Source organism: Epinephelus fuscoguttatus, linkage group LG14, assembly GCF_011397635.1.
Source record: "Epinephelus fuscoguttatus linkage group LG14, E.fuscoguttatus.final_Chr_v1".
Taxonomy (NCBI): Eukaryota; Metazoa; Chordata; class Actinopteri; order Perciformes; family Serranidae; genus Epinephelus; species Epinephelus fuscoguttatus.
In genome coordinates, this window is record NC_064765.1 from 18,649,063 (window position 1) to 18,674,853 (window position 25,791).

General features: G+C 39.4%; 1 protein-coding gene across 1 annotated transcript; it reads right to left on the bottom strand.

The window, feature by feature from the left end:
* Nucleotides 1-10,587: 10,587 nt before the first annotated feature.
* Nucleotides 10,588-11,904, bottom strand: dio3a (iodothyronine deiodinase 3a). The gene has a single exon (XM_049595429.1). It carries the CDS (start codon nucleotides 11,858-11,860, stop codon nucleotides 11,072-11,074), a length of 789 nt encoding a protein of 262 aa, XP_049451386.1. The 5' UTR covers nucleotides 11,861-11,904; the 3' UTR covers nucleotides 10,588-11,071.
* Between the last annotated feature and the right edge of the window lie 13,887 nt (nucleotides 11,905-25,791).

A 25,791-nucleotide genomic window follows, 5' to 3' on the forward strand; every position in this document is an offset into this window, starting at 1 on the left:
GTTCACTGCTTTTAATAAAATATATACAATCTGATTTTATCTGTTTTGTCCTGTTCAGGTCTTTAAAACCAGCAGATTCATACTGAGTCTATCTCTTTGACCTGCTCTTGACACAACAAGGAGGTTAACACAAGATCAGATGCTTGGCAAGGCTCCGACTGTACGTCAGCTGTTTCACAGTATGAGATGCAACTCATGCACACACTGTGTGAACCACCACCTCCCTGTTCTGAAATCAGCCAAACTTCTGCTCTGCTGCTCCAAGATGCTTAATAAATTTCTCCCCAGGGCCGACTCACTGGTTATTAACTGGCTGATAACAATGACTCTGTGAGAACTCCTCCTCCGTCCCTGGTGGAGTCACAGATTCAGATACCAGTCTCTGTCTCCACCTTGTGGTGCAATTATCTGCATCAGCAGGACTGAAGCTGCAGTACATCCATGTAGAAATACAGCTGAGGCTCAAAGTCAAGTCTATCTTTAGCTAAGATATCGTCAGTTGATTTATCCTATAAACCACTGGTTCCCACCTGGAGGTCCCGACCTGAAGTAGGGGTTGCCAAAGCTTCACTATAGATTACAAGGCTTTCTTGATATTAATATCTCAGGATTTCATCAGTTTCTTTGAAGAAACATAAATTAAATTGTTATTTTTAAAGTCAGTATTATTATTCAAGATATAAACTTTAAAAATCCAACAGGATAAAGGCACGTCAAAGACCTGAACACAAGCCTTCACTCTCTGCTAAACAGCCTTGTCCTGTTTTAGAGGAGAAATAATAATAATTTTATTTGTAGAGCACTTGTCAAGCTGAAAGCACAGTGCTTCCAAAGGTGCAGAAAATACAAATTAAAGCGTATACATACGCCTACACCAACATATATCTGTAGCCATGCATACATAAACACATGGCTGCAAATACACTCTCTCTCTCTCTCTCTCTCTCTCACTCTGTCACTCACACACACACACACACACACACACACACACACACACACACACACACACACACACACACACACAATAAGTATATCAACTGTCAGAAAAGGCTAAACCAAAGTGCTAATAAGATGATAGTCAAGCATTAGAGAGAAGAAAACATTGAATTAGTCAAAAAAGAGGACTATGACTATTTATGAAAATTGATAATACAGAGAATCCTATAAAAAGTTCCCAAAAAACCCAGTCAAACCAATGTCTTAAGTAATATTCACAGGAAACCATCTGCTCAAAATTCATCCAAATTGCTCATATTACACAAATTTCCTGCAGTTGTGTTCACTATTTGGGTTACTTGTATAATTCATCAGTTGTTCTGTTGTCTGTTATGATTATGCACTGAATATGATAAAAATAACCCTAAAATATGTCAGGTAGTCCGAGGTCTTCAGTTTACTCAGTGAAAGAAAAGGGGTCCCTTAATGAAAAGGTTGGGAGTCACTGCTATAAATGATGATATTGTCTGGAAGTAATGAATCAAAATCAAAGAGGTAAATTATATTCTACAGCCCCAAAAAAGCTGAATCTACAAAAATCACTGTCTCTAATTGATTTTGATCAATCAATGTTGATCTCCCAGCATTGTTTCATAAACTTTAAACATCGTTTTCATTTTTTTTAACATTGAAACAGATCTTTCTGAAATTTTAATCCTGATTTATGAGAATTTTGTTAACGTTTTTACAACCATCAGAATTAAATGTTGTTTCAGTGTTGCTTAAATATTGAAACAACAAGTGACGCAATTTCAACCTCATTTCAACATCGAAGGTCGGTCGTGTGCCAGCTGGGAAGCATGTGTAGTGTATGTAGGGGAAAAAAGCATAATACAGCAAAGTGGAGAAACTTGTCGAGTGTTGATGGATTTGTGCTGAAACTCTGTGTGCGTTTTTTTGAACACTGCACTATAGTTTACCAGTAGTATCACACTATGATCTCTGGATATTCAAAAGTAGCTTTGGTATTTTCAACCTGGAGCCTATTTTCAGCTGGAAATCGGTCCAGTATCAGGGAGAGTTTAGCCTGAAAAAGGCTGCAATGTAACCACTTGGGGCATTTCTGCACCGTCAGTTTACGTACACAAAAAGTGTTTGTTTTTGCTAATGACAGGCTCAGATTATTATTCTGAGTGTCTGACAACAATATTAAAAGATCCGAACAGAGACAGACCTTTTTGTTAGAGAGTAAGATCCTCTGTTTAACCAGAGACAGCCCCAAAATCTCTATCACCAAATTCACCAGACTCCATTTAAATAAACATTAATTTTAGCGTTTATAGAGCCGGCATATTTTCACATCTGGGTGAATTAAGGGTTTATTTCAACCAAACCAGGGTTGGTGACTTCTGCAACAGTGGAAAGACAAACAAAGATGGCTTTTATAAGTTTTTGTTGTTATTGAACGAAGCTTGTTTAACAATGATAAAATCACCGAAGTCACCATTTAAAGGCTCTGCACACTCACATAGATGTCTCATTTACTCTGGCTGATTGAATGTCTAGTCAGGTGTAAGCTGGGGGGACCAACTCTGGGAATTACATCGTCTCTAAACTGTGTTCTAATAAGAATGATAAAGGCACGGTCAGACAGGATTTCTCTACGCAGTAATTTCTATGACCAACAGGGCAAAACATATGTTTCAGGTCGTGACTTGACCCACTAGAATTTAAGCTGAGTTAACCTTGAAACAGGAAATGGCGATGCTCTCTATTGTCCAGCCAGTTTGTGAAGAATGGGACTGACCTCTCTCATTTAAGACATACTGTTTGTTTCTGTAACTACAAGGTGAAATAATGAAAGCAGCAGAGGAGGCGGGATGCTGCTTTGCAGAAGAGAGCAGTGACAGAAGCTGATGACAGAAAAGTGTATGATAAGAAACGGTATAATTTACAGCTTACAAAGTTTATTATTACAACTGTAACCTTGCTGTTTGTTCCTCCTGCCTGATTTTTATCACACCGCTACATTTCATCTGTCCTGAATCTTCATGCTTGGTGTTGTAAGTTGTCTCGTCTCAAGAGGTGCAACAAAACAGAGAGAAGAGCAAAGAAGATGTCAGTCAAACACAGCTCGTACACCTCACACTGTTCTAATGAAGCAACATAAATGAAAACACCTTTAAAATTTTAATATAAAAGAACAGATTCCTCTGGCTGCCATTTTGGGACAGAAACGTGCCAGAATGCTTTTGAAGCATTAATGTCACATTTGTAAATATATCGTGTATTTATATTAAATAATTATTGTCAACTTGGCCAATGAATCCAGGTCACATAATGGTGTTCCCTTCACAAGCATTATAATAAGGGCTGCACAATGTGCAAAAGGAGTCCTACTGAAGTTATTTTGACAGATATTGCCATTGTAATATGAGTCACAAGTTTAGTGGTAATGATGCTGGAAAAAAATATGATGATGTTCATTCATTTATTCAAACCTTTATTTAAGACTCGGGGAATCAATTGAGGGTGACCCTCATTTTCAGTGATGCCGACCATGAACAAAGACATTAAAAACAATCAATATGCATGATGGTTCTTTGTTAATGGCAATAAATGGCCACTTAAAGGAGAAACACAGGGTGATAGGCATGCTAAGGTGTAGATGTATAGCTAAAAACATTTACACTCAATTAAAACAAGATCAGATAGAAGGCATTTAAACAGCCATAAGGGTGGTAGAGTGCCTAAGTTTAAGGTCTTTTGTAGATTATTCGATGTATAAGGAGTACTGTAAGAGAATGAGATTCTTGCTAGTTCAGTTCTGATGAAGGGAGTGTGAAGGAACAACCTATTCTGTGAGCGAGTACCATGATTATGTGAGGTCAGAGTTAGAAGGAATGAAATATAGGGTGGAAGCATCAAATACCAATGCTGTTCTCGCCTCACAGCCAAATATGGCCAGCTAACCTTTGGGTAAAGATGGCAGTGATGTGATTTCTGCTGGGGTCTGTAGTCTGTACCAGTATGTCCCCTTACGTCAAGGCACATTTGTCCTTTATTAAAAAGCATGCAGCTCCTGTGATGTGGATACAGCACTTGGCCATAATGCAATTTCATAGTAATTTGATTATTTGTTCAGCCCTTATTATAATATAACATAGTATCAGCATGTCATTAAAATTCTGATCATGCTGGCTTTCCTGTGTGGACAGATACAGTGACTCCATAACATTAATGATTCAAAAGTCCATCAGCACAGCACCAAACCTTACTTATTCTACAAATCAAGCCTGGAAACAAACAAACAAATAAATAAAGGTCCCTATGACACAACCACAGCAAAAGAAGCAAAAGCCTACTGCCTCCATCTGTATGTTACAACTGTAGTTCAGGTCAGTACAGTGTCTAGCTCCTATGACATGTTTAGTCATTTTATAAAAGACAAAAATTGATTCCAGACAAGCAAATATTGGCTATCATTAACTCCAATGATGAAGTCTCTGTCATTATCTTAACCCACTCTCTATATTCAGGTCTAACTTGACTTTTCCAGATGCAAAGGATGGACCCTAGCAGCTGAGATAAAGCCTGTTAGGGCTAGAGCAAATGCTGGTTCAGAGATCTTGGCTAAACATGACCAGTTCCAAAGGCAAATTTGAAGTGATTCAGGAACAGGCACACCTCGCCACTCAACAAGGACAGGTTTGATAAAACGAGCACATACAGAATTTCTTGAGGTCAGCACAAATGTGATAAATGAGAGTCAGCAGTTTTGCTTTCCCTATTAATGCTTTTCAGCCTACAGAGAGCAGTGCAGACGTTTGAATGCCCAGCGCGTTTCATTCTCACATACTGATGTCTGAAACCTCATGTAGTGTCAGAGCACGACCACAAGGTGTCATCCATCTAAAAGGAGACAGAGGAAGGCTGGCTGCAGGCAGGAGCTCAGTATGAAGTGGTGCATTTCTCTGCACTCAAGCACTGCATTTTGTTTTCAAGTGACGGCTTTTACATACCGGTATTTGAAATTAAGACACATGCCAGTATTCAATAATATATGTAAAATTGATTAACAAAAACTCTCATTTTAAACCAACATATTATTTAAAAACAACAGCATGTCACTGTGAGGATGAGAAAACAAACATCTGACATTACAGGCAGCGCTTCCTGGATTACATCTCACTCGTCTTCTCCTAAACAGCACAGACCATCACAGGAGTCAAGGATGAGTGCTGCCTGTCCCACATAACAGATCATTTTCCACTTTGTCGCTGCAGTATTTCAGTTTACCGTTCGGGCAACAATCTGTGTTTTTTTTTTCTCCGCATTACATCCAACAATTTCCCACTCCAGACTGAACTTTATTGGAAAATGTCTCGGAGACTCCTGCTGTGTTACCGCATGTCCATGACCTATAAAACCTCGCCTTAAAAAACCCTGACAGTCCAATATATCTTAATATCTGGCAGCAGTTATGTAAATATAAGAAGTGAAAATGTTAAACTGAGTGCTAACCAGCATGCATTGCATGCGGATTACAATCGCTTCCTGATGCTGAAACTTTAACATGTTACCGCAGCTAATGCAGACAATACTTGCGACAGTGCTGTAACCAAGGCTCCATTAAATGTTCCCAAATAAACTTTCATTCATAACAACACTTTCTGTTCTCTACTAGTGCAGCCAAGTCACCAGATTAAAATGCTGGTATTGTATGTTTCTGCAAACAACTGATATGTTAAATTTTTATGATTCACACGTCTCATTTCAACATTTCTAAAGTGACTTAGTTTAGATTACATTTATATACGCTGAGTTTCTCATCAGGAGGAAAAAAGGATGGTGTGAGAGGAAGGCAAGATGACTGCCGAGCAGCAGACCATTGTTCGAGACCAGTAACATTTCCCGCTGCGTTTGTGGCTACAAAAGTGGCTATTTTTAATGAGATATTGGGACATTTTCCGCCGTGTTTCTGACTACAAAAGCAGGTATCTTTTAACAAGACATCGGGACATTTTTCAGCTGTCTCTGTGGTGACAAAACCGGGTGTTTCAAACAAGACTTTAGTACATTTCCAGCAGTGTTTGTGGCAACAAACTAGGGTATTTTTTAACAAGACATTGGAACAATTCCAGCTGCATTTGTAGTGACAAAACTGGATATTTTTTAATGAGATATTGGCACGTTTCCTGCCATGTTTGTGTCAACAAAACCAGATACTAACAAGAAAAAACATTCCCAGTTGTGTTTGTAGCGACCAAACTAGGTATTTTTTTTCACAAGTCACTGGGACAAATCTAGCCGTGTTTGTAGTGACAAAATCGGGTATTGTTCTACGAGATGTTATAACATATCCTGCCATGTTGGTGTCAATGAAACTGGGCATTTTTAGCAAGATGAGACATTTGCAGCCGTGTTTGTAGCAACCAAACTTTTTTACAAGACATCAGGACATTTCCAATGTTCTGACAAAATAGGAATAGTGGGAAATATCCATCAGACTGTGCTGCTACCTCTACAAATGTGGTTAAAGGTATGGATTTTGTTTTCTTCGCCTCTTAAACACACTACGAATTTGCAGTTTGTGTTGGTAGGTCTTTCTGAGTGGTAGCCCTATTTGTCAGAGCACTAGCCATGTTTATGGCAACAAAAGTATGCATTTTTTAACGAGACGTTGGGACATTTCCAGCTGTGTTTGTAGGGACAAAATTGGATATTCTTTAATGAGACACTGGAACATCCGCTGTGTTTGTGGTGATGAGATCAGGTTTTTTTTATGACACATCTTGAAATTTCCAGCTGTGTTTATGGCGACAAAACTAGATATTTTTCTAACAAGATGTCAGGACATTTCTAGCCATGTTTGTAGTGACAGATGCTGGTATTTTCCAAGACGATAGCTGTATTTTTGGGCTGTGTTTATGGTGATCATGCAAGGTATTTAAAGCCAAAACAGGACGCCAAGCGTCAGACCACTGTTTGAGACCAGTGAGATTTCCATCTGCCTTTGTGGCAACAAACACAGGTATTTCTAACATGACGTCAGCTGTGTTTGTAGCCACCAAACTGGGTATGTTAAGCCAAAACATGTTTTTTCCAAACCCTAACCAAGTTGTTTTGGTGCCTATACCTAACCACACATTAACCACACAAATTGTCACAACATAAAATGGAAAATTGAACAAAAAGTTTAAACATATCTGTGACAAATGTAACATGTCCTCGGTTTGCAGAAACACACCGTGCCAACATTTGTTCTGGCGATTGGCTTGAATAATGTCTGTATTCCTGTAAATACATCCACGGTGGAACTAAAACTGGCCCCCTGAGTTTTGAAATATGAGTTTATTTATACCAGTAAAAAGAAGGTTGTTTAGAGCATGGTTAAGTGTTCACATGTTAAACCTGAATCACACAGGTTTAACTGAAACCTTTTTGTGTGCCGAGGCCCCAGCTCCCCACCACCAGACATTCATTTGTGGAGTTACGACCCTGGGGAGAGAGGGGCCCTGACCTTCAAAGCTGACCAGAGAAGCTACAAAAACCCACCTCAAAGGACCCATTCCGCTCCCTCCAAGTCATAAAGCAAAACAGAACAGCAAAAGTTAAATATCTCCCTCCAGCCCAAGACCCCTTAACCCTTTGTTCCTGTCCGCCTCTCCACTGACAGATGAAACTCAACATCCATGGAAAATTGCGCATGGAAAGAATCCAGATTCAAAGAATTCCCAGTGTATGTGTGTGTGTGTGTATGTGTGAGGTGGGGTGAGGTTCTTTCAGGGTTGCACACTGCATACACTGCACGATATATTTCATCTAGGCAGGTACCCCTCAGTCAACTATCAGCTCTACATAAATACTGTATGTTTATGTGTTAAATGTGTTCCAGATGAGCAGGGAAGTAAGGTCACTGTAAAACCCCCTGCAGTCAAACCAGCAACATATGTTCCAATGTGATGTCTACTCATGACCCAATGTATACAGCATATCCACCGTCTATAATCACTTCAATAAAGGAGAATCTTTTATGTTTTATTGGGAAAATATCTGGAAGCCAGGAGGTCAAACTATACCTAACCACCATTTACAAGAAAAAAAAGCAGGACTCAGTAAAAGTTTGAAAACATGAATACAACTTTGTGTTGCATAACTTCTTTAAGCTTTGTAAATGTGTCAATTTTGGTTAATAGATAAAAGACTGAAACATACATTTTAATATGAGAGTTGAATGTCTGTGATGAGTGACAGTAGCTTAAGCTAACTTAATTTCATCACAAAGTTGTGTCAAATGCAAGCGGAGTTGGTTGGCACACTGATTTTGGATTTACAGTTGTAACTGTAACTTTATTTCGAGAGATGAATACGGTTTTGCATGATTAAAAACAATGTTTTTCAAGTTTTTATTAATAATTTGAATGATCAATGGCAAAAGTAATTACATAGTCCTACTGATGATTTGCGTAAAAATGTTGCTTGGTTTAAGAGTGGGCACATATTTTTTTTTTATGTTCATGTTTTCTGATTCTTGTTAAAATTAAATGTTCATATTTTCTCTACTAATTCAGTTTTTGTCATTTCAGTATTTTAACAACATGCCAACCAATCCCATCTGTTTGATGGGCTGGTTGGCACAAACGTGACTTTAATTGCACATCACCTAATTTTAGAAAATATCTGTGTACATGAAAACATATTTATTTAAAGCTGAGACCTGAACTTTTCATTTGCTGCTGGTTAGAATAGTCAAACATAAATCATGCCAGAGAAATACAGTAGAGAGTAAGAACCGACCTTGCGGTCTAAATGATCTCCAATAAAAGCACCAAGGAACCTGTTGACTTGCTCCTGCTTTATGTTACTCTGTTGATCAACAGCACATCTCATGTATGGACATAATGTGACAAGGACACAATGGGAAGCGAGCATGTGAACTGGCTGCAGAAGATCTCTAACTGCGGCGCAACACAAACACAGTGTACTGAAAACTGGAAGGACGTGATCTATTTCGCTGTCACAGTGCAGACCTGAAGAAAAACAGAGATCCTTTTGACCCGTAACAAAAGCTTTCATTCCAGTCATCCTTACTACAACCACTAATTTCAAACAGTTAAATTTATAGCTGTAAATCAAATTTGCTTCAAAGCCATTATTTGTAAGTGCTGTGTCCTGGTAACATTACCCACTTTAAGAGCCCTGTTGTGTTGTGTCTACACTGATTTATGTCCCAGTTGTGACTTTGCCGCCATGCTGGGGGTAACAGCTTTATATCCCAGAGTTGACTGTGCATAATGGCGCTGTGAAAGCTGGAGACGCAGGGAACCCAAAGCATTTGACGAAATGTGGCTCCACATACAGACAGGTTGTGTCAGCGTTATTATCTAGTTTCCTGAGTCATCTGTGTCTGAGGCATTGCCCCCTCCCCCCCGTTGTGCCTTCATTGCGTCGTGACTCGTATCTGCAGACTCTGAGGGGATTTAACTTCAGTTTTAGATAGTGTGTACTGCAAGACTGACAAAAACCTTTTCCTGGGAAAACTACAGAAAACATACTTTTTTTTGCACATTTGGCAACATGGTGATTTTCATGGCGTTTAGTGTACGTTTTCAGCACATGCTGAAGGATCATGGGAGCAATAATGCAGCATTAAGTCACCACAGAGAGTATTTCAGTGCGTAGCCTATGTGTGCTATCCAGGGGAATTCTGTACACAGTTAAATGCCTTCACTCCTAACACTGTTTTTCTGCTCTGGGATTGGTGTGCTAAGCCCTGAAAACATTTGTGTTTAGACCCTTACAGGTGGATATATCACTCAGCATAATAGGATCAAGCGTGATTATCCTCATTTAATTGTGAGAGGTCAAAGGCTTAGGAAGGGGCTGTGGAGAACAAAGCACGGCTTTTTCACTGCAGCAGTAACCCAGGATCTATAATCACTATCAGTACAGTCTTAAAGGTGCCTGGCCACTGAGGAGACGGATGATATTTCATCCTGATTACAGAGTCAAAATGTGTTTGCAATCAAGTCTGATTTTAGAGGAAAAACTTAACTGTATTTACTGTGTCAGAATGACTGCTGACTCAAAAAAGAAAAAACAAGTTGAGAAAAATGATGTAAAATAAAAAAGCTCAGCCAAAATTACAATGCTCTTTAAAAAAAGTAAGATTTTTCTTGCTGTTCAGTTTTTTTTAACAATGCAATAATTACTGTTTTTAACAGACATCCTATGCTCGGAGCTTTTGGGGAGATCTTATCATTTTTGAAGTGACTCCATATTTTCTGCTTCTCCACACCAATTTCAGTGGCTGCACTTCAGAAAGGAGATTTCTGGAAGAATCCATGCAAGGCCCGTTGTGCTTTATTGTGCAGGAAATTGAACATTCATCCTTTTGTCTTCTTACTATATGAGACCAAATTACTGTAAAATCTATGCACAGCATGATGTTATTGCAAAAAGGGAATAAAGGGACAGCACACCAGCTCCCCCACCTTCCATGCAAACCCCCAGTGATGCAACTTGCACAATACACTAAGTGTTTAGTTTGTAATAAAACAGGCCTGCAATAAAGGAGTAGATCAAAGCATTTTATTGTATGAAAAATATATTCATAAAACGGAACAATATTTACAAAACAGTTGCGCCATGCAGGGCAGAGAGCAGCACAGTCACCGTGATCTCCAGTACGAAAAACATCAGTGTCGGTTTTCTGGATTCAGCCCGTTTAAAAACCGAACTTCACTATGTACTGACGAGCACAGTGATGCGCACATCTCTGCGCCCTGGCCGGTTCATTAAAGACGCATTTACACAAGGAGAAGAAATCTAAACAAAACTTTTGACACAAAAAATACTTTTTTTTTCACAAACAGACATACAAGGTTCAGACAAACTAACCTGTTTGTGGTGGATCCTAACAGGATGTCTATGTCCAACATGACATCAAGGAGCCTACTGTAGTGCAGCCTACAATGTTTAATAAATTCATTTGATCCAACCATATCAAAAATAAATACACTTAAAACCATTATTGACGGAGAAAATCTATCTAGTTGGAGTTATAATACTGACAAATATGCAGTATGTTTTCTGTTTTCGTCATAGCAGCTCTACAAAGATGAGAAATAATCTACACATTAATAACTAGATCACTGGGTTTATCCAGCGTTTCTCTTCTGTATTGATCCAGCCAGTCTCTGAGCTCTGTGATCCGATACCCCTCGGGTCCTCTGCCACCCTGGTATACTATCTTTCCCTCCTGCAGTATATAAAGTCTGTCGAAATAAGCTCCGTACGCAGCGTTGGAGGAGTTTTCCATGCTGTCGACCACCACCGGGCAGCCGGGCACCTCCAGGTGCATCAGCTGCGCAGCGTTCAGCCGGTCTTCCAGACACCGGTGTTTGGGGATCTGATAGGGCGCGTCAGTGCTCACCCAGCCGTCGGAGGGGTGCGCTTCCTCGATGTAGACAACCACAGAGTCTGCTATATCTGCGTTCTGCTGCACGACTCCCTGGAAAGCCTTCAGACGCGCCATGAACGGTGGTCAGGTGCAGCTGCCAAAGTTGAGGATGAGCGGTCTCTTGTCTTTTGCGTAATCTAGGATGCGGCTGCGCCGCTGATCCTCCAGCTGAACAACTTCGGTGTTGGGCGCTCCGTGTCCGAGATGCGCTGCCTTCAGGAAGTCCAGTTTATGACCGTGCCACACTGCCTTGAGGGACTCCACACTGAAGAGACGGTTGGAGTCCGATATGCAGAGCGGAGGATCGATGGCATCACCATCCTGTTCCTTCATCCTGAAGAAAACCCTTTTCCTTATGCATAAAAAGTCAAGCAGCCAAAACATGACTGCTGCCATTAGAAAACGGGGCAGCAACACGAGACAGACTATTGCATTTTTAATGGCTTTAACAGTATTCATTATCACTTAGAATACTACCCGAGTGGTGTTGTGCTGTGCCACGATCTTGTGGGTTGAAGTTGGGTTACTTGCAACTTCCCCTCTTTTTATAGCACCGGCAGATTTGAATGAATCACACCCCGCCTCCAAACTGGGGCCGAGGCCTCACATGGTGGGGATTACCTTCTGTCAACTCCACAGCTTTGAGTCACAGCCAAAAGCCAAGGGTGCAGGAAAGGGTGCGGCACAGCAGTGCGTTATTTGGGGACAGTCGGTCACATTATTTTATCATCAGACTGTTAAATTAACCTTTTCTTTCAGACGCTCATGACGTCCTCACAGAAACAGTGTCAGTGTCCTCGCATATCATTAGAGTAAGAGCCCAAAGTTGGTGCTGCTGCACACTTTTCTACTGCAGTTACTGTTCACTGGGGCACATGTTGGCAGATGCTGACTATTTACTCCATATAAAGGACAGGCCTGTATAAATAGCCCGCTACACTGCCCTTAACTGAACTAGTCCCCTACACATATGAACAGTCGACTGTTTGTCTGGATGCAAAGTCACATCAGTCCATACAGACACATGGCGGCTCACATGAGAGACATCGGTCACTGAGAAGTTTTATTAACGTCACATGAGGTTCAAACACTCACATGTTTAATCTCTTGGGATGATTTACTGCATTTTAAATCACATATGTGTGCTTCATAGTGAATATGGTGAATAAATATGTGATCAGTAGTAAGGAGAGGATATATGGAGCATCATTAATGCCATGTGAAAAAAGTTACATTGTAAGAAAATAAGAGAAAAAATATTTCCAATAAAAAAGTCAGAAATCTGCGAAATTCTGCACAGCAAATATCTGAAACAGTTTGAAATCTTTGAAAAACAACAATTTTGAGGACAACTAAATTCAGAGAAGAGAGTCGGCAATCCAGAAAAAGTCACAATATTGAGGAAAATTCATATATCTGAATTTAAAATCACAGTTTGATCATGAGAAAATTGGAATTTCGTGAAACGTACATGTTTTTTGTGACACTTTTTGCTCTCAAATGTCAAAATAAACACAAACAGCACCAACTATTTTTGCTCATGTGGCCCTAATCATTTTCCTCAGGTGATCCCAGTCAACTAAAGTAACAAACACAGACACACACACAGACACATGAAGCTTCCTGTCTGTCAGGGTGAAGGTGTTTGCAGAGCTGCCATATTTAATCAACACCCCTTCTCCTCAGGATACTTTTCTATGAACTTAGCAGAGCGTCCAAAAACACAAAAGTCGTACCTGCATCACCTGACATTTTGTAAGTTTATACATCCTATGACCATCACCTTGTCATACGTTTAATTATTAGTTGTTGAATCAGTTAAACTCTTCAGACTAACACTGATCAGCCTTATTGGGCGTATAGTCGGCTTCACTCCAGATCATCTAACTAACTGCAGAGGAGATTTTGGCATTTTAAGACCCTAGACAGACAGAAGGACACCACCATGCACAAAACTTCAAACACAAAACAAGTTACGGAGGAAGAAATCTCAGTACATCAGGGAGCTCAAACTGCTCCCTCATCAGACCCCAGTTGAGACAGGATCTGTGATGAGGTCTGGAGCACACTGTCACAGTTAGAGCTTCTCAGTTTGCGCTACCTTATTGAGTTATCACAGGGAAATTCACAGCGAGCAGATGGCTGCTCTCTCATTTGTCAAGAGAAAGAAGAAAAGTACACACAAATGACTAGATTAGGCAGACACAGTGAAGATTACCGATGAATGCAGTAATATCACACCTGTTGTACACCTGCTGAACACACAGTCTTCGTCAGTAATGGCCAGGTCCAATGAATTCAGTTATCAATGTCTGTTTTTGGCCACTCAATCAAATGTAATACCTGATTAATCAAAGTGCTATATTGCATTAAACCTGGGGTGCGGAACTCCCCCCGCGGGCAGTGATAGTAACTACACAAATAATGTCATCGCAGGCCTGCACATGAGCTCATCCCCAGGAGCACTCTTATCAAGCCTCCCTCTTTTATTTCTTTGACTTTAATCCTCTGAACGCCAAGTTTGTGTGTTTTATATCTGGAGCATCCACTCTAAAAACTCTTCTCGGACACCTCTTAAGATTTTCTGCTATTGCTTCTGCCGTACTAGTTGAAATCATTACTTTATTTGACACTATGTATTTGTCATTTAATTCCCAGAACAGGTTAACTTGTGATTAAGAGTGAAATGTTTCACACATTCAGAGGAAACTGGTTGGTATGGTATAGTATAAACCAAAAGTACAAACTTATTGGCTTATAAAGAATAGTTACAGTGTGAAACCTTACATGAAGTATAATCTAAACAAAAGACAAAGATCCCTGTGTGCACAGTTGCACTTAGGAACATTACCATGAGCTTTAGAGACTAGAGGTTTAACGCCACCCCAAAGGAGGACTGAATTTGTTTGTTGTGTAGTTAACCTGAAGTTGAGAATAAGGTTCACTTCTTGTTTTTCTGTATATTAGACATGAGGAAAATACTTTTCAGTAAAACGACCCCTATGTTGATTTCTTTTGGTTGGATGATTAAGAAAAATTTGAGTTTTGTTTCAGAGAGGGAACATTTTTTGGACTGAATTTCTTTGCCATGCCTGGGATAGAAGGCAGAGTATTCTGTTTCTGGACTGAGTAGATAAATAACATTTACTTTGGATTGTTACTGCAACATCATTGTAATGGTGTCGCTTAAATCCATGAGGGTTGGGCACATGTAAGTGTGCACAACACAAAACATAAAAATCAATCAGTCAGTCAACTAGCTGCTACCTCATTGTTATGTTTCCCCCACTCCTTCCCATTTTCCTTTTTAAATCTTTATTTCAAACTGTCAACATATATAGTATCAAAAGAAAACATTAGGATCACACACACATGAACAGGTGCAGCATTGTGGAAAAAAGAAGTGGAGCCAAAAAGAAAAAGACAACAACTAAACAAATCTAATGCAAAATAATCAAATTAATCGCTTCCCTCTAGCGCTCTGGCTGGTTGATGTAAGATGTGTAACTTCTGGTGCAACAACACGTACTCCGAGGAGTTAAATGGTCCCAACTAGTGGTTTGGCATGTCATATCTTTCACGATAATACAGGTATAATTTTTAATATGATATGAAGAATTTATACTGTGATACTCACAATATTTTGACTTGCTGACATATTGACATCATACCGTTACGCACGGCAACAACAAACATGGCTGACAACGAAATTATTACATATTCCGCAGTGGTTCCAAAAGAAGAGCAGCTTCAGTAGTGTGGAATAAACTGTGGCGTCCTGAATGTTTTATGAACAGCCCCGGATTTCTCCTTCTTCTCTCATCCATCAGCATAGGCCACGCCCATTAAGTGCAGTTGAACTTCGAAGCAAAACTTTAACTTGCAAGCAAAGAGGACTGATCTGCAAGCAAAAGTTTCTAACTCGCAAGCAAAGAGGACTGATTTATAAGCAAAATGATTATGTTTTTACTTACAAACTTGATTTCTGATTGCAGTTCAAGAAATATACTCTAAAAACAGTTTTATATGATTGCAACAAAAAGATACAAAAATACCTTCATACTCCTCTGGCAGCAGCACAGCGTCTCTCCTCTCCTCTCTCGCCGTGCGCACACAAGAGTCAGTGTCTTCAAGTGATTTTGTCGTAAACCTACAAGACGATCGCAGCTCAACAAAAAACTACATATATGTGAACATGCGATAGTTCTGGTATCATAACAGCCTGTCACAGGTTACAGATTGCTTCTTTTTTTGCTAAAAGAAGGAAATCACCTGTTGATTTATATACACACATATATATATAGATCCCAGGGTACATTTTTTTTTGTATTTGGGAGCTGTTTAATGTGTAATTTGTGGTAGATTTTATTTTGTTGAACTATTAATATTGTATACAGAATCTGAATCTCACTCTGAGCTACTGTTGTTGTTTACAAACTAAAGAAATGAGAGAGAACTGTTAACATGTAAAACTGTATCACTTACGTTGTTGCAAATCTATGTTATCATGTTATCATCCTTACTGTCATTTTCTCACACAACAAAGAATATCCAAGAATCCAAGATTTTAAACCTGAATACCTACCCAATGAAATATCCGAAGAGTTGAATATTCAGGTCAAGCCCTACCTGACACCTCAACTCCAGTATACTGAGAAACACAGAGAGCTTCACCTGGCAGCAGTGATAGGCTTAATCATTACTGTGTAAGCTGGTTTGGGCTTGAATGTAAAGGACGTTCATTGTGACAGTCCTGCACTCTGGCTTTAGTGCAAACATAATGTTGTGATATCCAACTTTGCAGTCACTCCACACTTTCTCCCCACAGAAGAGTCTCTCTCCATCTTTAAGGAACCAGGAAAAAACTTTTGAGAAACTCCAGAGAAACTATAGGAAAAAAAAATCCTTTGAGAAATATTACAGGGAACCTTATTCAAGACAACTGCCAGACACTTTCGAAAACACTTTAGAGAGCGCTGCTCTCACCAGGGAGCCGAAGGACAACGTACAAAACACCCGTGAGAATCCACCCACAGAAATAAACACAACTTCGCAAGCTACCTGTGTAACAAGGCCACTAACTCATTTCCAAAGGAAAAGCTAAGAAAGGGTCTAAAAGCATCTTCTCGCAGCAATATTGCACGGCAAAGAAAATCTCTCCACACATTATTGCCTGAAGCCTGCTGCACACTTTTGCTGGTACATGCGGGTTTCAGCATGAGGGAGGCTAAACAAACAGCAGTTAACATATACGAAGGCACAATGAAGGTATTTTGAAAGTATAAATGTGAGCAGTGAATAACAGGAGTTTAAGAAGCCACATTCTTGTGGGCTGTAACGGCCTGACTAAAGATAACAGATGTGCTGCTCATGTTACCTCCATTACTCAGGTCCTGTCAGGTCAAATCAAAATTTCGCACAAATGAAAGACTTGCTGTAATTTAAGTCCAAACAAATCCCAAACTGAGGTCTGCTGGAAAGTGTGGTCTGAGACGGAGGTGTAGCTGTGTCCTCGATTCTTGATTGGTTGGGTGTCTGCCATGGAGATGTTGTTATTTGGCTCAAAATATTTCAGGGGTTTAAACTTACACGTGGCTATCAGACAAGGTTGCCTGCTCCTCAGACATTACACTGGTGGTTATCTCACTTCCTTCAATATCCCTCTGCCTTAGTGATGTCTCTGTCATTAAGAGTTTCCATATCTCCTCCGTTTCCCATATTCTTTACCCATAAATGCTCCATGCTGCTTTTGTGCTTAGGAAAACATTCCTGCATAAACATTTTCAACATGTGCCCTGGTGAGATGTTTTCCTGGCAAAATGCTGGTTTTACAAATACTTAAAGTAGTTGAAAAATAAATAAAAAGCACTTTCCTGAACAATTGCTTGGCACTGTTCACCTGCATTATCCCCTGCAATGCCAAATGTAAGTGTGTGCAAGACAGAAACTCCGCAGCGCTCACAGTAAACTCATATTTCAAGCACTGGCAGCGATTACGGCCGGACTTTTTGTCAGTAAACTGCCATCTATCATTTAATGTAAACGTACTGCATGTATTGTTACCAGCTCCCCTTTAAATTCTCCTATTCATCAAATTATTTAAAGGTTTCCTGAGGCCATTCGATGTGGGTGTACAGCAACACAGACGCTTGGTAGGTGTGTTTGTGTGGGAGGTTTACTGTGTTGTGTATTTCATGTATCTCTAATTACAATGTTAATGTCACACTTTTGTTTCTGTTAACAGTTGTTCTTGACAGTAATTCTTTAGAGGGAAGTTTGCAGATAGTTGGATATACTTTGAAAAAGTTAATTACTGCAAGATTATTTGGGGGAAAAACATGACAAATATCTTTTAAAGAGTAATTTTAAAATGCCTTTCTTACCAATGCCAAAAGAAAGAGTCAAATCAAATCACTTTGGCTTCAGCAGTAATTCAAATTAAACACTTTTATCGCAATCACTGAATCAAAACTTCTCCTCCTTCTGCCAGGAGGACTCTGCTGCTACTGCTGCCAATGTAAGTAACGGCAGTAGCTCAGTGGGCGGCAGTAGCTCAGTCCATAGGGACTTGGGTTGGGAACCGGAGGGTCGCCTGTTCGAGTCCCCGTCCAGACCAAATATGGAGCGTGGACTGGTGGCTGGAGAAGTGCCAGTTCACCTCCTGGGCACTGCCGAGGTGCCCTTAAGCAAGGCACCGAACTCCGCAACCGCTCGGGGCTAACCAAGCGCCTGACCAAGTCACTCTGACATCTCTCCACTTTGTGCATGTATAGGTCCTGTTTGTGCATGTGTGTGTCTTTCGGACCTGTTAATTAATTAATTAATAAAGTATATAAAATTAAAAAAAATAAATAAATAATTAAAAGTAACATTAAATAACACTTCACCTACAAAATGACTGTGTGTAAATTAATAATTCACTTTATGGTACCTAAAATTATGGTACCTAAGAAAACTCATTCTCACATCTCAATTCAAAAAATCTGAGACCATATAAACCATATAACCACCGCTTGAGTTCAAACACACGCGTGTGTCCAAGCACGCTGCTTGGCCGTGTATGAAACTGTTTGTACTGACGTATTTTAAATCATAATGTTTTAGCCAGTGTACATGTATTTGGGAACTATTGACCATACGACTGGATAAATATGACTTGGTTTATACTGCACAAGGTTTTGGAGAGTTTTTAAACGTATGTTTTGATATAGTTTTACTACTGTTTTACGTGACACCCTTTAAGTCAAATTCATCAAGACTTTTCTTCATTTTTGAATTCTTTGTTCAGTGTGGAGACATTTGAGATTAACAAAATTTTCTTCATGAATTTGATGTAACATGTGGTGAGTAAATGATATACAAATGGTCATTTTACGGGGGAAATATTCCTTAAGTGTTATGGCTAATGCCACTTTACTACTATCGCTATTAACACAACTGCTAATTTAATCCCACTGCTAATCCGTGGGATTTTTTTTAAAATATCATATATCGATGAAATTCAGAAATACTTTAGTGTCTGGTATCACTTTATAATATTCAGTTAATCAGTAGAAATTATCAACCAAAGGACCAAATTATTTTTGGTCCTTTATTTTGGCATAAAGATAAAACATGATTCTGATGTGTGTACTTTGCACCTTGAGAGAATAATGATAGTTTAGACTGCATTAATCAAGTGCAGTGGTTCTCAAATGGTGTGCAATGATGCCAAGCCAAGTGTGCTGAGGGATTCTGTGATAACCACACATTATTATTGCAGAGACAAAAATTTATGAATGGATTTTCAATTGACTGCATCAGTATGTTGTGCTCATACATTTCTGTAGCTAAAAAATGTAATTTAATCTAACTAAATTAAAAGAAACCTTCACAGGGAACCTATTTGTCACCGTTTGCGCATGGAAATTCTGACTTGGACAATGGATCGCTTTATTATGAGGAGCAAATTATGACAAAGCACCAGTGAAGACAACCAATCGAAAGAAAAAAGTGGGCAGTATCATGAAAGCTGTCTGTTTTATGTCATGATAAGAGTGTTAACACATGTTATAGAGGCTATTGTGCACAGATATAAATACAGGGGTGCCTTGAGATCTTGGTTTTCCCTTTGGTGTGCCTTGGGTACAAAAAGTTTGAAAGCCACTAATACATTATTAGCTAATTGTTACTGAACCAAACATTGGTTTCTAAAACTAATTAGAGAAATGAAAATAATAACAATACAGCTCATAAACTGAATCTGCAACTTAAAAAAAAGAACTGAATCATGTGTGTTTTCCCAGCCAGTGATTCACAGCCTTCCTGATGTTGCAATGGTTACACAGTTTATATGTATTTATATGTCGATGCACAGAGAGCATATACAGTGTATATCCTCATCACATTCATGTCGACACAGAGATTAATGTTAATGAATCAGTGTCGGGTCTTGTGTACCGCAGGGTGATCTGTTCAGCGTCTCTGCGCTCCGCAGGGACTCAACATCTGGACACACACATTAGCCATTACTGGCTGAATGCCATTCACTGGTCTGGAGTGCTTATTCAACAAAAGCATTCCAGGTCTAGTGAGCACATGGTATATTGGTTAAGCCCTAATCTCCTGTTACAGTAAATCCATGTCATATTTTACTGCAGGGTGGCCCAGAACCAGACATGGGGGGAAGATGTCATTTGTCTGCAGCTCACAGTCGTCGTGATGACTCAGACAACAGGCGGCGGGGAGTCCGATGGTAAATTGATATCACTGTCAAAGGTTTGTCTCAGTTTATCAGAGTACTGTAAACACAAGTTGTTGAGCTCAAAATGCTGAACTTGACTAATACTTATTTTTCATGATACCATAAAAAAAGTTATTTAACAGTATTTGTTTTATTATTTTATTGTATCGTATGGTTATTACCTTCCCCTCGCTTTTTGTGCTTTACGATTTAGCTGCTGTAACACTGCAGTTTTTCTTTTACAATAACAAAGTACAGTGCTGGTACTCTGTCTGTCAGGAAATCTGTTTCCATCCAACTGTTTTAAAGCACATTTTCAATTTCTGCATTAAAAGAAATGCCATGTTTGAGAAAAAAATTGACAAGTTGCAAAAAAATGTATGTTGGTGTACAGATAAAAGCCATATGTACAAAGTGCAGCATGTGACTCAAACGTCCATGAAAGTGAGCGGAAAATTTGCTGCAATGTTCCTCACAGTATTACATAAAACAAACATAAATGTCATATTTCCAAGAGATTTTCCACATCATTTTCCACCACGTAAGGGTGAACAGATGCTCTTTTACTGTAGCTATGTCAACTTGTTGATCTTTCTTCCTCTGCAGTGATTTAATGGCACCCAACTGGAGAATAAGCTCCATCGGCTAGTTATCTTATTTAACTAACTCCCAACTGCATTCATTAACAGAAGCAAAGAACGACCGTGCTTGTATTATTATTTTAATGCTGTAATCTCAAGATCTGGAGGTCATTTTTTGTTATCTCTAGATAACGGGTTAATTTATGACAATTCTCGTGAAACAAAAGGCAAATTTCTTGAATTAAGATCATTTTCATAAGAATGCAGCTTTTGTTTCCTCAAGGTCTCGGGATAATTATGGAGGCCTCAATGACTGTCTGGTTCATTTGACCTGATTTCAGCCTGTCATGACTGAGTGACCAGGACTGATCTGAATATTTTCTCTTACATAAATACACAATACAGCTTCTGCTAGTGTAAGACCTGGTTTAAAGACTATTCTGATAGGTTGACTCCTTGATATGAAATTTTCTGCTTAAGTCATTTGCTACAGTTCGCTACAGACGCCATCTCTGCATGCTGGCATGGCACTCCTGATCTCTGATGAACGTTATAAGTAATAAAAGGAAACAACATTTTGTTTCCTTGTGATAAAAAGGTTGATTATCAATATATCTCGCGATACAGCGCTTGTATTCTTGACACAACAAAATAATTAACAAGTAACTCAAATTAAGACATAAAAAAATAATTACAAGCACGGCAGTTCTTGGCCTCCGAAATAATTCACAAAAAATTCAATTTTCCGGAAAGTGAGTCAAAATTCGTGCTACATTTGGATAGAAACCTGGCTTATCTTAGTGTAACAGTGGTTAGATTTCCTTCTGTAATGTTAGTGTAACTTGATTAGTGCTAAAACGAACAGTTGGTTAATTAATCTAACTTTCTTTAAACAGCAAACTGGTATATATTAATTTATTTATCAAGCAAAGACACCAAACATTCAGGTGTTAAAGCATCTAAAAACATTTCATACCATCTAACATGTTTACGTGCACACTAATATTCCACTATTATTCAGAATATGATAATGTTCGGAGTTTGATACAGGTCATGTTAACAGCATATTCTGTTTGGATATTCTGAATTAGTCAAGTCAAGTCAACTTTATTTGTAGAGCACATTTAAAAACAACAATCGTTGACCAAAATGCTTTACCATGGATACAATTATGCACAACAAGATTAGGTAGGCTGTACTCTGACTGTAACATTTTCCAATGAAGACATGCTAATATTATTCAGGTGTTAGGAGTGTTTTTTGGACATGTATACAATGAATTCGGAATATGCGTCTCATCTGGGGTTTTTGCTCCAGTTTGCGACACATGGCATCTTGCCTGTTTACGGTCAGCTCTGTGTGTTGGACGAAGAAACATGCCGACTTCTAATCATTATAAAAAAATTCAATTATCACAATGCTGAACTTCTAAAGAAGGTGGTTGAAGAAATAAGAGAAGGTTGTTCACAGTCAAACAAACTCCTACGGTGGAAAAAGTCCCATTTTTATGCAAGAAGAAAAGTTGAATGAAGTGGGGTCAGCAGCTCTGCTTTTCCGTATGTTGACGAAATACATGACATGTTAGGGCACATTAATCAGAGTATGCATGGCTGCATGTTAATGGGAATAGTAAGATTCATTGTCATTAGCCTCGTAAACAGTTTTATAGGAATATATGTTCTTTTTTGGAATAAAAGCAGAAACTCGAATAGTTTGTGCAAGTAAACAGTCACAAAGTTGAATACTTTTGTCAGCCTGAGCTCGAGCAAATTGTTATAGACATTTCTCACTATTTTCTGACTCTTTATAGACTAAACGATTATCTGATTTATTCACATTAATATCATTATTAATGGTACCACAGCTGTGTTTTGCCATTATTACAGAACGTACTTCAAACGTGTACACAGCAGCTGACGAGAGGTAATGTGAACATAATGTTTGCTTCGCACAAGATAAATGGGGTCCCTTACGAAGAATGTGTCTGGTGTGCTTCACTATAACTATTTGCTGCATGTGATGACAGACTGCGTCTTTATGAGGGCAGCTCATTTAGATTCAGAGACAGAAAGATGACTGTTCTAGCTGTAATGAGTTCAACAGCTGACTCATGATTCCTCATTCTCTTTCTCAGTAGACATTTTAACGGATCTGTTGTCTTTTTTGTCCTTCAGTTCTTTCCTTTTGAGGCCGTTTCCCCCCCTCCGTCCAAACTCCTCCTTTCTCGCCCGCATTGAAACTGTATTAACACTCTATTATCTAAACTCTCTTTACTTTCGCAAAATGAGAAAACAGAAGTATTTTGATGAGGAAAAAGAGGCTCACCTGCTGTGCCTACATTTGCTTTGAGGAATTACTCTTTTGTTGTTGCGGCTGAAAACCAGAGATGTCTTCTAACCTGCTTACTTTTACCTCCTATAAACTTTGCCGGATTCTTGGCAGCAGCTCCAGGTTCATCTGAGGACAATGCAGATCTGGGAAAACAGCCCTTTTTTCTGCTGCTTACTTATTGAGCTGGCAGGGCTCCAGAAACCACAACTGATGGAATATCATAAAGACTAACCCACAAAACAGATTTATGATAAGTTTCAAATGCTGGCTCCTTCCCTTTCAAGTCACTGATATCTCTCTCCTTGCACTGAATAGAACAGAGGATAAAAATCTACCTCTTCCCTATCCTCCGCTTCACCTTCCACGACCCCGTCTAAATCAAAGAGCACTAGTGTTCGCGCTCAACTTGAATGAACTGCTGTTGCCTGCCCCGTGGGCTGTTTGTATCTCAGCAACTGGCAAGCCAATGAGGAGTGGACCAACATGTTATAATAATCTGTTTCATCTTGCTAGTCACATCACTCACGAGTCGATTCAAAGTAGCATCTCAGTTTGGACATTTCTTTCACTGACAGACCAACAAGCATAACCGATTAAGACCCCAGTGACAAGCAGCAGCATGTGAAGCTGGAGAAGTATGTGAAGAAAAGGGATTTTGAAAGAGAGTTAAGGAGTCTGAAATCTATAAAGGTCATTAAACCACCTCCTGCAGTCTGAAAGAATGAAATCGTCACCTCCTGTGTGACTGACAAAATGTTGCTGATATTGTAAGATTATCCCATTTGTGACTTTGATGGCATTGTGGCGTCTCTGTGGTGTGGCTTCAGGCTTCATGGTAGTGTTACAAACATAAAACCCGGTAAACTTTAACTGTCTGCCTGTCTGGTGTTGAACAAAACAACACCTGTCTGAGCCAAATCTGGACAAAACACTGACACCTGATCTGTTGTAGGTCATTGCTTCACTGTGTAAACAATTTCATTACATAACAATTAAAGGGATTTTGCATAAATAACTGTTTATGTAGATTACAAATGCAAAATAGAAAAATTCAAATATAAAATGCAGCTATAAAAAGAAACTGCTGTTGTATTTTAGATGTGGTGTGTTCGTATACAAAGCCGAGGGAAAGTGGGCACCGATAGGAATTTCCTTTAGGTGTGAATTGAGGTTAAGACATGTCAGTGTGATTTGAAAATATTTTGCAGCTTTACGCTTACCTGTCAGTATTATAAACCTACTTCATAAACATTCAGGGACAAAAGAAAATGGAGAGACTGGAGGGAAATGACAGAAAGAACTGGAGTTACTGGGAAGGTCTAGGCTAACACCTCTGAGGGCAATGGCTAATATTTCAGGAGATCTGGTGTAGCTAGTGATATGTGATGGGCAAGAGACTGCGACGTGATCTTATCCCGACTTGTCATATCTTGCCTCTTGAGCAGAAGCCGCGGGAATACTAAAATGACGCCAGGGATTGCCTTTTGTATCTTTACACAGAAGGGGTCAGTGGTAAGAAGTGGTTGGCGGTTAGGTTTAGGCGACACTTAGTTATGGTTAGGAAAAAAACGCAGATGTTGCTAAGATGACAATATAACAAAAAACACTTGGCTTTGAGTGGCACAAAGGCAGTGGTTAGAAGTGGTTGGATGCTGCCTGAAAACATCTGATTTGAGTGTTACAAACAAAGCTGTGAAGGCAGCAGCACGTTGCCAAAAAACACCCAACTTTGAGTGCCTCGGATAGGTCTAGAAAGGCAGAGACTTGTTGCTAAAAAACCATCGGCATTGAGCACCAAAAACACCCCAACATTGTCGTTTCATGGTCTTGACCCCCACTCTTCTGGGTCAAAGTCCTGTGTTTGTTGAACGCACCAACAAACACCAGATGCCCACCCTAAATAAACTTTCACACTATTTAATAATGTCCGTTGCTCTGACCATCTCATAATGACACAGATAGCATTTCACACAGATGCTAGTCGATACCCCCAGCCTGATTTTAGTGACACCAGGGAGACAAGTGTCCCAGGTTGTGTATTCTGACACTCTGGGCGTGAAACCAGGCTGAAGATTGGATTTCAGCCAATTCGTTCTGCCTTTCTACAGGGACTGTTTAACTACCGCTAAAACGTGATTGGTCACTACTAATACTACTAAGATTGCAGATGGAAACCAGAATGCTTCTGATGCTAAAATCGTACAGCAGCTACATTCCCTCGTATAACATAAGGTGAGACTTTGCTTCATTTCCTGGAGGTGGCAAAAGTGAGCCAGTGTGCATCCTGATATTGCGCCTGCTCACAGGGGCACTTGAACAAAAACATGCTATAATTAATGTTATTAGTAACACCTGTGCTTTCTCTGCTGTGAGGAAAGGCCTGTAGATGGTGCAAGTTGGACAGTAACTGCGGGTCTGAAGTTGCTGGTGCTGCAGCTCAAGTCAGGTATTTTGGATTAGCCTAGATTCTGGTGGTTTGCATTAAAAACACTGTGTGTGTCTATTTATTTGTGATCCCTTTTCCTTGTAATGTTGCTCAAGGCTATAATAACTTTTTGCTCTCATGTTTTAAGCAAAACCGAAAACATGCTTCTTGTTCCTCTTTTTAGAGATATATTTAAGAGAATACAGTAGTAAAACCAGTGAGCAAAGAGTGGATGACTGTCTTGTTTAATTCCGCAGCTTTACAAGAGAGACTGAAAAAGGAAAGACAAAAGGTAGGAAGTGGACCTTTGGATTCACCTACGTGCAATTCA